Genomic DNA, 13,853 nt, shown 5'->3' with positions numbered 1-13,853 from the left:
GATTATCAGGAGTCCAACCACCTTGAGCAGTTTGTGACCCGCTTCCTGCTGAAGGAGACAACTAATCAGCTTCACTCACTTCAAAGCTCTCTTGAGTGCGCCATGGAAACCACCGCCGAGCAGACTCGCCAGGAGAAGTAAGAACAAAATCTCACACATACAATTAGTCCTTAAAACTTGGACAAATTGTATTGTACAATGGCACCTATAATTACAGCTCTCACATTTAGCCTGACAATTTTGTACAAACAGCACACACTAATTTACATCCCACATTTAAGATTTAAATGATGCTTTCATCCGATGGTACTGCACAACAGCAGGTTCATGTCCTTTTTAAAAAGTCCTCTTCCAGCTAATTCAGCAATAGTTTTATAGATGTATAATCCTTTATGTATTTGATCTCCTACCTGTGTGGACATATAAACATAGAATGAGAAATGTATGAATGGATTGTTAAGATTTTAAAGAAATAAACATGGAGGACAAAGAAACTGAAAATAGATATTCACTGCAGTTGTAAATAAATTGGCAAAATATCACAAGAACAACAATAGGACCTTTCTTAAATTGATCTATCACACAATGTATTAAAGGTCCCCTATTATACTGTTTTTAATCAATATATTAAAGGTCTCAGATATATACAAAACATGTCTCTGAAGTGTTTGGCTTGAAATACCAAACAGATCATTGCAGCATCCCATAATCCCCTCTGTTTCAGCCCTGTTTCAAAAGAGCTGATTCTCTGTCTGTTACTTTAGATCAGGGGTGTCAAACTCAATTTCATCACGGGCCACATCAGCATTATGGTTGCACTCAAAGGGCCGGTTGTAACTTTAAGACTATAAAAAAAACCATATATAAATATTTAATATATATAAAATAAGGTATTATATTACATTATTGCCTCTGCATTGGATGATTATCGGATAGGGTAATAACTTCATAATGAATTACGTCTGAAAGCAGAAGTCTAGGGGAAATAATTGCAAGTCTCTTCAGTAAGAATGTCACAAAATGATTTAAAAAGAAAAGCCAAATAAAAAAAATAAAAAAAGAAGAAGTGACATTTTCAAATAAAAAGTAACATTTTGAAAAGAATATCTAATTCTGAGAAAAAAAAGCATATTTTGAAGAAAAAAAGTCAAATTCTGAGAAAAGAGTCACATTTGAGATGCATTGTGGGACATGTAGTTTATGGGCAACGTGCTTCTTTAAAGTAGCATGTAACCGTATAATAAACATATTATATTCTTTGCAAGCTCTTGCGGGCCACATAAAATGAAGTTGCGGGCCTTGAGTTTGATACCCCTGCTTTAGATGAAAATAAGGGCACTCCCCACGCCCCTCTGAGAGATGTTTGGTTAAAAAGAACACAATGGTGTTCTAGGAGGAGATTCAGACGATAAGGTGGGGGGGGGGGTGTTACCTTGGTTGGTGATTGGCTAATGGTTAGACAACCCAAAAAAATCGTTATGACATCACAAAGTGGCCAAAATCTGATCAGCTCATTTTCAGACAGGTTTTTATATAAATGGATCAGAACAAAAAGTGAGAGAATCTTTTTTCCTGAAATGTTCAGCATCTCTTTACACAAAGGGGACTCATGTTTATGTATAAAATAATAATAGGTGACCTTTAACTCACTTTGTAAATTAAAGTGAGATTCTAAAATGAACCCACCATGCGGATATTAACAACACTGTCTTCCCCCTAAACTTCGCAGAGCGTTCTCATAATTTTTCGACTCGTTTTGGTTTTACTATCAACAACTTTACTGTTTTGGTTCCATCTTGGGGATCTCTTTCTCATTTCCTGTCACAGCAGGCAGCTAACAAACAAAGATATCAACTCACTTGGTACTAAGCCAGAATGACATGGAAGATGAGATAGTGTCTGATTTACAGGAGCCAGGTGTACACAAACTCCAAATCAATGCTAATGTTTCTCTGTCTGCTGGATGTGTAAAAGAATTTGTTGAACTATAGTGAAAGAGTTAGCACTTCCAGTTTTTTGGTTCTAAGACATAAAATATGTCAGCTAAAAACCCTCGGGAAAGTTGAGGCTTTTATGTGTTATAAAAAGGCAGTTTCTATAGTAAATGGCTGAATAAGACACCTAAACATTGTCCCGAATAAGTATCCATCTGTAGCTTAGTGGTTGAAGTAATGTGAAGTTCTAACACCCAATGTTAGCTCTTTACTTCTGGCCATTTTTATTTATGCTTCAAAAATCATGAAAGTGGTGGGAACATTTTGTGCAAATAACATAAATATTTGTTTCGACAGAGCTTGTTTTATGAATTCTGAGGTTGTGCGTGTCTGTGTGCGCGTGTCTGTGTGCGCGCGTGTGTGTGTATTCCCTGCAGGTAAAGTCAGTGTTCATGGTATATGCTATTTAAAGAATGGGGTGATGACGCAATCTCTTTTTTTTTTGCTTCACGTCCCCGGTCTCTGTTTTGAGCAGCAGCTTCCACAGCCGAGTGGTGATTTTCTGCCAATTTCTTACAGTTTTGACATGTTTTTGGCATAATTCAGTGTCCCTTTTCTCACCATGACAATTTTTACACTAAATGATGGGCTGAGATAACATCTTCCGACAGCGACTTCCTTTTCTTTTCTCAAATCCTCTAAATGTTTCTTTCTCTATATTTTCCACTCATGTCATCTCGCAAGTGTGACTGTCCCTCGCTCCCAGAGCAGCAGCCTCTCCACCAGCATCCTTTTCAAACACACTTGAATTATTCCCCCGTGCATCTGAATGCAACCACTCTGTTCCTCCAGACATCTAGAGGATTTGGCTGTTTCTCTGGTGGCTCTAAATTGGTTTCTGTGGTCATTTCTTGTATGTGTGAAGAGGACAAAGAGAAGCTGATTTGTACTAATGGGTGCATGGTATGACTCAGAACTGAACATGCAGCTTTGTATTCATAAGTTGTGCCGTTCACTTCAGAAGTGATATTGCTTTCTTCTATGTAATACGTTGTTATTTACCCTTTAGATTATTATTATTATTATCCATCATTAATTTGCATCATTATTCATATTATTTCAGTAATCACTTTCTGGCTTTGACACTCAGTCTCAGTATGCATAAAGGCTTCTGGAGTTACTTGATGATGCATAGGTTGCTGATCTTTGCTCACTGATCTCAGACGGATTATAGTTATTAAAGCCGCTGCAAAGCCAAGAATATAGTATGACTCACTAAAACATCAACAGGGACCAGCCACCGATCCCCCTCCTCCATACAGCATTCATTTCACTGGAGCAATAATTATGCTGCCTGACTACCATATTCGGAAATGAGCATTTAAACATTATTAATACTACCAATATACTAAATGGTGTCACCTGAATCAACCTGCATTCCTCTTGGGAAAACTATTCTGAATTAGCTGACTGGGTTTTAGACAGATTAATAGTTTACTTACTCTTTATGATATTTACTGTTTAGCTTAAACTAAAGGTGCTAAATACAAATGTGTGGATAAAAGCCATGGTTGAAAAATTGTATAGAAGTCTATGAGAAAATTATTTAACTGATTAATAATTCGTAGGCAGATGCTATTTGCATCCGGGTGAGTATAGCGAACAATGTTAGTTGACGATGTTAAAAAAGCCATGTTCTTTAAGGTTTTATTAAATATAACGAATATACAGCCTACATACCTACCCTACCTCTGTGACCTCATCCAACGACACACCCCCACCCGTCGCCTCAGGTCTGCTGAAGCTAACATACTGCAGCCCATCAGGACAAAGCTCCGGACCTGGGGTGACAGGGCAATGCAATAGGCCTCATAAGGATTTGGTAATAAAGGCTGGTGGTTGTTTTTCTGTGTTGAATAGCTGTTTTAATGTTTAATGTTTGTGCTTGACTATTTGCGCAAAACTCACACACACAGAAATATAAATGTACATCCTCTCGACACCCTTAGGACTTCTCAAAAATACAGGACTGAACAACTTGACATCACAAAACTAAATCTTTGGTGATGTCTCCCTGCGGCCGCACATACCTTCTTCCTAACATTAGCGTCACTGTCAGACCTCCACCACTTTCAACATCCATTCATGAAACTGTGCTTTGGACACCTGGTGCCATCTTAAATTGCTGTACAAAAAGGAAAGACACATTTCAAGTGAGCCGTTACATTTTCACTTTTGAGTTCATACAATGTTTACTTCCTGCTCAGGTTCTTTTTTGTGTCGGTAACAGAGTCAGCGGAAACCAAATCAAGTGTTTTGTTTGGACACATTGGTGATGTGGTTCAGAGGTGAGAAGTAGTGGAGTAGGCCTACAAATTATTCGTTACTGTACTTAAGTACATTTTTCTGGTATCAGTACTTTACTCCACTACTTATTTTTCTGACGACTTTTAACTTTTACTTCTTACATTTTTGACACAAATACCTGTACTTTCTACTTCTTACATTTTCAAAACAGGCTTGTTGCTTTAGTTTTAATCTGTGTTTGGTGGCGTGATCATTATTATTTAGAGTTATTGCGTGCCTATTGATTTTAACACGATCCGTGTAACCATCATGTCCTGGTCTTCTCTAAAGAAGAGAACGTTGTCATGTTGCCCAGGGCCGTCCCTCCCTACAGGCCGATCATGCAGACTGCATGGGGCCTCACCTTGCGGAGGGGGCCTCACCTTGCGGAGGGTGCCTCAACTGAGCCGAAAATGTGGCGCAATTGGTGTGGCGCGGCACGGTTTCGCCGCTGCGAGGCTCCACTAGCACCCCGACGACGACGACGACGACGCTCGCGAAACAGAGGGCCTCATCATATAACTTTGCGTGGGGCCTCATGTTGGAAAACATGCATGGAAACATTCATTAGCTAACAATGACATTATTGTTCTATTAATATAAAACGAAGTCAGTTACTCTTTAAAACAGTTGATAGTAATGGGTACTTTTTACTTAAATACATTTCGAAGTCCATACTTCTTTACTTCTACTTGAGTAAAGAAGTTTAGTCAGTACTTCTAATTTTACCAGAGTATTTTTAAACACAAGTATCTTTACTTGTGTAAAGATTTTAACTATAATGCAAGTGCAACAATGTAAAAAATGGTGTCTAAAAATGTTTGATGCCTGATAAATATCTCTCTGTTGACTCCAGGCAGGGCCCTCTGAAGCCAGAGGTTTTGTCCATCCAGTGGTCGGGTCGCCGCTCCAATCGGAGGCTCCAGAGGAACAGCAGCCTGTCTCCCAACAACCCTCTCCTCAGTCTCGTCAATTCAGGTGTGTTCATATTTTCTGCTGTCTAAAGCTGAGTTTGTATGAATAAATAATCAGTGCATCCTGTTTAATATTGAAGCTCTACACTCCTGAGTGGTGTTCTCTTGTAGCTGCCGGAGGTTAAAAGAGCTGCTCGGTCAGAGTCAGTGTGTCTCCACAGGACAGAGAGCCGAGCACAGGCGGGGGGAGGGAGGTCGTGAAGGTGTGAGAGAGAAACTGGAGTGTGAGACAGAGAGGGAGATTGAAGTGGAGAGTTGTGTTCTCATGTGCTGCTGGGTGTAGCTATAAAGCCTTAAAAATGCTCTGGTACTTCCCCTTTGCTGCAGATAGAGGTTAAAGGTGATGGAAGACCTCACTCTAAAAATCTCCGTGTGCTGCGGGTGTGATAGTTCATTGTAAGTAAGATATTTAATTCATGATGCATACCGAGAGATGCAGTTTACAGCAAGATCCCTCCCTGTCTTGTAATACACCTTTGCAGTTTATTTATTGGGGAGTGTGTTTGTCTTGTGATGCAAGCACATATTTCATTTCAATTTAAAAGGGAATGATTGGTACGTAAGGGTCAGGGTTATAAAAAATGTTTTACTTCAATTATGGTGGATGATGTATTATTAATTATTTGGTGAAGTAAAAGTACACTGATGGTGAGTTATCCAATAATGAATCACAAGTCATATCGAAGAATTCCAGCTCTCAGTTTTACTGATAATGTTAAAGTTATGAGTCCAGGCAGAATTATTTGTTAAAGGTCCAAACACACCAGACCGACATCAAAGCACAAGCAGCCACAAAAAGAGTGACATCATCTGTCTGAGCCAAAAAGTAACACTTATAGCAAGGACTTCAGCGAACAGCCATTTCGTTTCAGCTCCCGCATATGAAGAAATAACTCTTAATGCAGCAGGTGGCTTTAGTCTGAATTCATCACTCAAAAACCAGAAGGCTTACTTCGGATATACAAATCTGAAAGTAAGAAAAGTTGTTCAACCATTTTCACACCGCACTCGCTCAGCCCTATCAGTTTTGTAATACAGCCTCTTCTACTGGAGAATGTGTCTGAAAACTAGAGGGAATTGGCACTGTTGTTTCATCTCTTAGCGGAGGAAAAAATAAATGTGTTGAATCAAAACGACATTAACTCCAACATAACTCTTATTCAACTACACACTTTAATGTAAAAGTCCCAAAGCTTTGACCTAAGACAACAAGTCATGACTTTAATAGACCAAACCTTTAGTGTTGTAGCATGTGGGGATTGCCCACAGTATTGAGTGTATTTAAGTAGCTTTGGGTCAAAGTGTCTAACAAGTGACATGTAATGTAATACATGTTTCTTTAAATCAGTTTGTCACAATCAATGAGAAGTCTCTATCATCAGAATCACCTCTTGACCTTTTAACCACAGCTATTCTTTCCAGTGTTTCTATTTTCCCAGCTCCATTATTGTTTGTATTTGCAATTGTTTGCACACAGTTTTTTTTCCATTAGCTTCCACTATAACACCAGTGGTGGTTGCTAGGAGATGTGTGCACCCCTTTAAACTTTGATTTTATGCCTCAGGGCTTTTTTATTGAATGGCATGCTTTCAGGATTGCGTTATTTGAAAGGAAACCTTGAAATGCCCTCTGGGATGCCGCCACTATTTCCGAGGTGTTCGGTTGAAACAATCAATGGAGGAAGAGGAGTTTGAAATCCGGTTGATGTAAGCAGCATCATTCCCTCGACCATTGTTGTTCCGTCTGAGTGGCTTCCTGTCTGTGTCTATAGGTGTTTATGAAGAAGACAGCCAGTGGATGGTCCAGGTCAACAGGCTGCAGAGGCTCATCGACCGTCTAGAGAAAAAGGTTATCCTTCTATTTTCTCCTCCTGCCTCCTTCCTCTTCTTTCCATCTCAGTTCTTCCTCTCACTATCACGGCCATCTGGTCTTTACATTTCTTTCTCAGAATAAACACTGATTAAGTGAACTTACAATATTAACAAATTAACTCAACCACACCTCCCACGTACAAACACATACACACATATGTAGCGTATGCGGGAGATGTGGACTGCTTTCACACTCTTAGAGCTACAATCTGCGTGTTTTGAACATCCCATATAAAATCTCATTGGATTCGTTTGATTTTCTGTTGTCAATTATTTGATAACTTTTTTGGACACATAATACATCTGGGAATAAAAAATAAAAAATATACTTTTACTACAAAGAGAGGCCATTTTGTCTTTTTATTTCTATTTTCTTTTTTCTTGTGAATTACTGGCTGATAATTCTTCTTTAAGACTTTAACAATATTATATAAAACACAGGCAATAACATGACTCTTTATCTGAACAGTTGACAGTCTTCTCAACTCCCTGATATTTGTTTATCTTCACAAGTGATTTGATTGCTCTCTTGTGGTAATTACTTTCTTTCCATGTTGTTTGCTGACCAGCAGGTGATAGATTTGAGCTGATTTCTGCCACTACAATAAATGCAAATCAGCACATTTTTAAGATTTAATAGCAAAACAACATGATGATTTGTGCAGGCACATACTAGAGGTAATCTCTGAGCAACAAACCTCTACCTCTTGTGCCCAGCTGGTTCTCACTGTCCCTGTAGAAGGGAGTGGATCTTGGGCAGGCACTGACATTTGGAAACTATAAAAAGAAAAATGATGACATGGTCACCTCGGTTCCTTTCATTTGTACCTTTCAAAACAGTCTGATCATTTGCGAACGTAACATTCTAATTAAAAAATGGTTTGCATTTTTCTGCTCCCAAGGGGCCGGTTATTAAGGGTTAAATACATTTAGATAGCGTGCGCAATGTCTCACTATCGGGTCATTGTATAAATGTTTATCTGTTCTGCAGGAAATCCGCCTGGAGCCCGCTGAAGAAGAGGTGTTGGAGAGCAAATCGGTTAGTTTTCATTGACTTGAATTGACTTTTCTTCTGTTGCTGCTGCTGTGACCCTGTCTCTGTTCTCACATGGGAGATTTGTACTGATAATAACCACTCAGCAGTTGTCATAGCAACAGGAGGGCTGAAACCTGACTCCCTCTGCACTCTAATATTTCTCTTAAAAACTCATTATTAGACGTACGTGTGAGCGACAGAGAGTTTGAGTAAGCATGTCTGGGTATGTTCTAAAACATATATTTATGGGTAAAACACTTTGAATAACTCAACATACATGTGTGCGTACCATGTGTGTAAACCTATACTGGCTACATATTCAAGGCTTGTGCTTGTTTACAGTGTGTGTGTTTTTTAAATGTGTTTTATTCCCTGTGTAACCACTGCATCCTCATGCCAAAGCAAAGGGAGACTGTTATTTGTGCTCAAGCTTCATAGAGTATCACTCATTTCACGGCTGATAGACTCTGAATCCCTGACGACACAGCAGACACACTCAGGAGGATATCAGTGTGAGGTGGAAGAACATAGCTAGTTAAATTGAGCTTCTTGTTTTATAAATTACTTCCAGAAAAAGGAATCCTAACACCAATAATACCAGTAGTATTTTGGAAAAGGATTAAAGAATTACATTATGTGACAAATGAAAGGAGGTTTAGGTTACAGATAGTTAAAAAGAAAAGTAAATGTGGGAGGTTAAGTTAAGTTGCCATTTCACATACAGTATTAAAGGGGCCCTATTGTTCTTATTTTTTGGTTTCATAATCGTATAATAAACTTTATTTGAGTTAGATCGCAAACACAGTCTGAGTCAGGTTTAGCTTGTTTAACCAAAACAGATATATGTCTCAGAAACATAAACACAGTCTGACAGTAACAGAGTGCAGATGAGAGATTTTGTATTCTGTTATAAAAGAGACAATAGTTCATGTGGAATCATTCATTTCACATTCACTTGTAAAATCAATAGTTAGTATTGCAATATTTTACCAGAATTATCATATCACAGCAACACAAATTATATCATGCTTATAAATATTCAATTTAAGTGTCATGTCCCATCATGCAGACATCTGAGTGTGTGAATTAATCAATATGTAATTGGTGTGTGGCACTAGGAATAAATGTGGTGCTGAGAGTAAATCACACACTGTGTGTGTGTGTGTGTGTGTGTGTGTGTGTGTGTGTGTGTGTGTGTGTGTGTGTGTGTGTGTGTGTGTGTGTGTGTGTGTGTGTGTGTGTGTGTGTGTGTGTGTGTGTGTGTGTGTGTGTGTGTGTGTGTGTGTGTGTGTGTGTGTGTGTGTGTGTGCGTGTGCGTAATGAATGAGTGTCTCCCCTACTGTGAGTGCGCGTGTTTGTGTGCGTGTGTTTCTCCCAAATTAACAAGTGAGAGAACATCCTCAGGCATTTTATCAGTCACACACAGTAAACACGTTTGCACACACACACACACACACACACACACACACACAACTAGGCAGACCATTAACTTCCTGTTCCCATCAGCCCTTCTGCCTCTGTCACATACAAACCTCCGCCACAGGAAATGATTAGCAGGTTTTTTTATTGTTATGATTATAGAAAGTGTCCTTGTTTCTCGTTTCCTGTCGTTGTGTGTTCTGATACTAAAATATTTCATCTTAAGAGTGAGGAAATGTATCCCTGTCAGTATTTTTCTGATGGTCCTCCTCCAGCTCCAAATAGACTTTCTCTCCACCAGAAGCAAAACATGACCTTCTGACTGCAGTGACTTAACGTGTGTGTGTGTGTGTGTGTGTGTGTGTGTGTGTGTGTGTGTGTGTGTGTGTGTGTGTGTGTGTGTGTGTGTGTGTGTGTGTGTGTGTGTGTGTGTGTGTGTGTGTGTGTGTGTGTGTGTGTGTGTGTGTGTGTGTGTGTGTGTGTGTGTGTGTGTGTGTGTGTGTGTGTGTGTGTGTGTGTGTGTGTGTGTGTGTGTGTGTGTGTGTGTGTGTGTGTGTGTGTGTGTGTGTGTGTGTGTGTGTGTGTGTGTGTGTGTGTGTGCGTGCGTGCTTTCTGTCTACACAGCACATCCTGATAGTCCAGAGGCAGCTGTCGGTGCTGGAGGACGAGCTGGAGGAGTTTCGTTTGGCTCTCAGACAGTACATGGACTGTGCCTGCGCCCAGACTGGATGTCTACAGTCAGTTCATATTATCTCTGTTCACTTTGTATCACTAGGGATTTAGGACATGATGACGTGTGTATTTTTAACAGTCTTTGAAAAATGCTTTACAAAGAGCAACATGTGAATAAAAGATGCCTTCAAAAGGAAAAAGTATAAACAGTCTTCACAGAACAGTAAATGTATCTAGCATTTAAATAGGATATTATCTGTACACACATTTATTGCAATCATAAATAAAGGAATTACGCCACACAGAATGCAAATTGCCTGCTCGCATTCAGAGCGTGGAAACATTTCAGACAGAGAGGCAGTTCTCGGGGACATAATGTGGCACACTAATTAGTGATTGCGTGACTTGTGTTCTCCCCTGTTTTGCATTTCGCAGCATCGCAGTTCAGCGTCTGGCAAATGAATCACGCTTCATTCTCTATGAATTCTGGGAGCACAACAATGTGTGGAAGAAGTAAGTATTCGCCTGCACACTATATGCATCATGAATAGTTCAGCGTGGTCTGCTAAAAGAAAAACAGAGAGAAGTTTAGTGAAGATTTGAGGCTTTAATGAAATGAATTAGTAAAACAAGTATTAGAGTAGCAGCAGGAGCAGAAAGGATATTCATGAACATTTACTTTATATTTGTATCTGAGGTAGTCTAATGGGCCATGTCTAGTTTGTTATTTACATAATAAACATTCAAAATTAACTTAAATGTCTCAATATTAGGAAAGAAAACATATATATATATTAGAATGCCCTTTGTTGAATATTACAATTCATCCCAACATGCCAGAAAATGCAGATTAGTGCACACAACCTACAAGTGTTTTACTCATACATTCAAAGGTTGGTAAAAATCTGAGTAAAATCCTCAATAATTTAATTTTTTAAGGTCAACTTAATGTGCGTGAGAATAAATCGTTTATTTGAGTTTTTTGTATAGCAGAATTGTTTCATGAGTACATAGATTTAAAAACTACTGAAGACATCTGTATGCATCTTCTCTATGGATAGAGTGATAGTCTGTCTGTTTCCTCTGCACAGTCACTTGCAGACCAACTACAGTAAGACCTTCCAGAGGGGCAATGTGGATTTCCTGGAAACCCCTGAGAGCCTAAGCACCATGTTGGTTCCTGGTAAGAGCATTCATTAACGCTCCTGCTGATTCTCCGCTGGCTTCACTCAAACACATCACATCCAACAAGATCAAGATAATATTCACCTGACTGGTCTTACACTTTAAAGGGTAAACTCTTCAGCCTCAGGTGCCCTTTGGTACATGACGTCTATCATCAATCACAAGACAAGCAGTGCAGACAAATGATCCTCAAAGACATTAGAGCGTCATTTTGAAGTCTTTTTTTCCAGTCAGGATGAAAAGGTTTTCAAATAAACCAAAAGGTTGTGCTTCGAGATTGATTTGAGTATTACGTCTGTTAAATGTGCTTCGATTAAATGCTTCAATAAGCAGATAAACAATGTATGATTTGGATAGATATTGAGCGTAATGGTTTATTATTTACCTTGGGAGCAGTTTAACCAAAGTATACAATAAAAAAAAGAACAGAAAATAAAAATGAAGTACTTTTCTTGGTAATGCGTTCCCGCTTAAGGGTTTCTTTGTGATTATGTTCATTAGTTAATTAAAAAGATAAATGTGTTTATATAACTTAAAGTTACCAATAGCAAGTTATATTACTTTAAGCTACAATCTAACGTTTGTCATTCTCCATCTAAACTGGGAAACTCTATAGGGAAATGTCATGAGATGTGCTTGGATTCTCAAATGATATCAGACCATTAGAAGGCCATTCTCAGTTGTTGTTGATATGTGGTGATATTTCTCCTGCATCATTACATCAAATTGATCCTAATTCTGTCTAACAAGCATCATTACCCGCTTCACATTATAACCAGCCACGAGCAGCACAGAGGGCAAAGCTGAACATATTTGTCATGACATACACTCACGGACACACAAATACACAAAATACACAGTTTGCAGAGGATAGCATGTTTAGTGTCTCATTAAAATCCTGCTTCTACTCCTCCAGCCTCGTGGTGGGTCCTCAACAACAACAACTGAAGATGGATGAGAAACCTTTATAGTCCTAACTGATGGGAAAAATCTGCAGACACATAAGGAAGACCAGGAGCACACACACACACACACACACACACACACACACACACACACACACACACACACACACACACACAGTAACTTGTGAAGTTATAGTATTTATGACCTTTATGTTCCTTCATAGTTGTAGGTGGTAGTCTGAAATAGTCCATGCGTGTGTGTTTGTTTAAACACCTAGACGATGCTTTGACATCCTGAAAGAAATGACGACGACCCGTCAGCTGATCTGACATCATCACTGTGTTTGACGTGACACAATCTGCAGCCCAGGGTAGATCATTGGAGCTAAAGCTGTGTGTGTGTGTGTGTGTGTGTGTGTGTGTGTGTGTGTGTGTGTGTGTGTGTGTGTGTGTGTGTGTGTGTGTGTGTGTGTGTGTGTGTGTGTGTGTGTGTGTGTGTGTGTGTGTGTGTGTGTGTGTGTGTGTGTGTGTGTGTGTGTGTGTGTGTGTGAGATAGAGAGAGATATACTGTAGAGAGAGAGAGATATATATATAGAGACAGAGAGAGATATATAGAGAGAGATAGATAATTGTATCATGTGTAGCAGCTCCAGGGAGCTCATTAAAACATGTTTCTGTTGTGTCTGTAATCAATGTGTCAAACGAGATAAAAATCCCTTGGTCATAAATAAAGAAGATATGTTGTTGTGTATCACGTTTGTTTGTCTATTTGTCTGCTAACATTATATCTAGAAAAAAAACATTGCAACTGTTTGGATTTTATGTTAATCAAAAGCGAAATTTAAAGCCAGGGATATTTAATTACTAATCCAAACAGTAAAATATATAATTATGTTAAATCAATAGCCAAGGATATAAATTTAAAAAAACTGTAAAAAAGGAGGAGGAATTATAGAAGAGCCTTTCATGAATGTTAGCCGTTAAAGAATTCCCCAGGAAGGAACCTGAAGTCAAAGTGTCTGGAAAAATGTATTTCAATGTATCAACAGGTTGACAACATGTCCTTGTTGGTCTGCTCCTTTGTGCCTCCTGATATCTTCAGTATGGATAAAGACCATGGCACACACGCTTAAAGCCTCACTGCTTTATCTAATGTTTGCTAATGTCACCACCATGTGGACAGACAGCAGTACTGCAGCTGTAATGCTGCTGTGAATGGTGGTGGCTCTTTAATTGAGCAGGAATTATGACAGACATTAAGTTTGACTAAATGTTTTGAAAACCATGTTTGTCAATATACTTCATTTTATTATAAACCCGGTAATTACATCAAATCTGAAATTATCTTAGACACCAGCTAGATGCTTGAACCACACAGGTGTGATCGATTATCAGGTTGATTAGAGATGAGGACAGATTGAAGTACAGCTCCTGATTACACACCCTATAGATTAATGAAAGGGTGAGTTGTGTCACTCGATCAGATACAGTCAGTAATTGCCCACATAGTC

General features: G+C 39.0%; 1 protein-coding gene across 1 annotated transcript in view; it reads left to right on the top strand.

Annotated features, from left to right (window-relative positions):
* Positions 1-13,093, top strand: part of necab1 (N-terminal EF-hand calcium binding protein 1) — a 34,716-nt gene extending 21,623 nt beyond the window's left edge. Inside the window, exons 6-13 of the mRNA XM_079653524.1 lie at positions 1-137; positions 5,137-5,258; positions 7,026-7,102; positions 8,117-8,164; positions 10,205-10,317; positions 10,688-10,765; positions 11,344-11,435; positions 12,354-13,093. Of these exons, the coding sequence (XP_079509650.1) occupies positions 1-137; positions 5,137-5,258; positions 7,026-7,102; positions 8,117-8,164; positions 10,205-10,317; positions 10,688-10,765; positions 11,344-11,435; positions 12,354-12,385 (699 nt within the window). The 3' untranslated portion in view covers positions 12,386-13,093. The remainder of the gene's footprint in view (positions 138-5,136; positions 5,259-7,025; positions 7,103-8,116; positions 8,165-10,204; positions 10,318-10,687; positions 10,766-11,343; positions 11,436-12,353) is intronic.
* Positions 13,094-13,853: the final 760 nt, after the last annotated feature.

This window comes from Notothenia rossii (genome assembly GCF_949606895.1).
Source record: "Notothenia rossii genome assembly, chromosome: 10".
NCBI classification, from domain to species: Eukaryota; Metazoa; Chordata; class Actinopteri; order Perciformes; family Nototheniidae; genus Notothenia; species Notothenia rossii.
The sequence above is the reverse complement of the archived record's forward strand: the minus strand, read 5'-3'. Positions and strand labels throughout refer to the sequence as shown.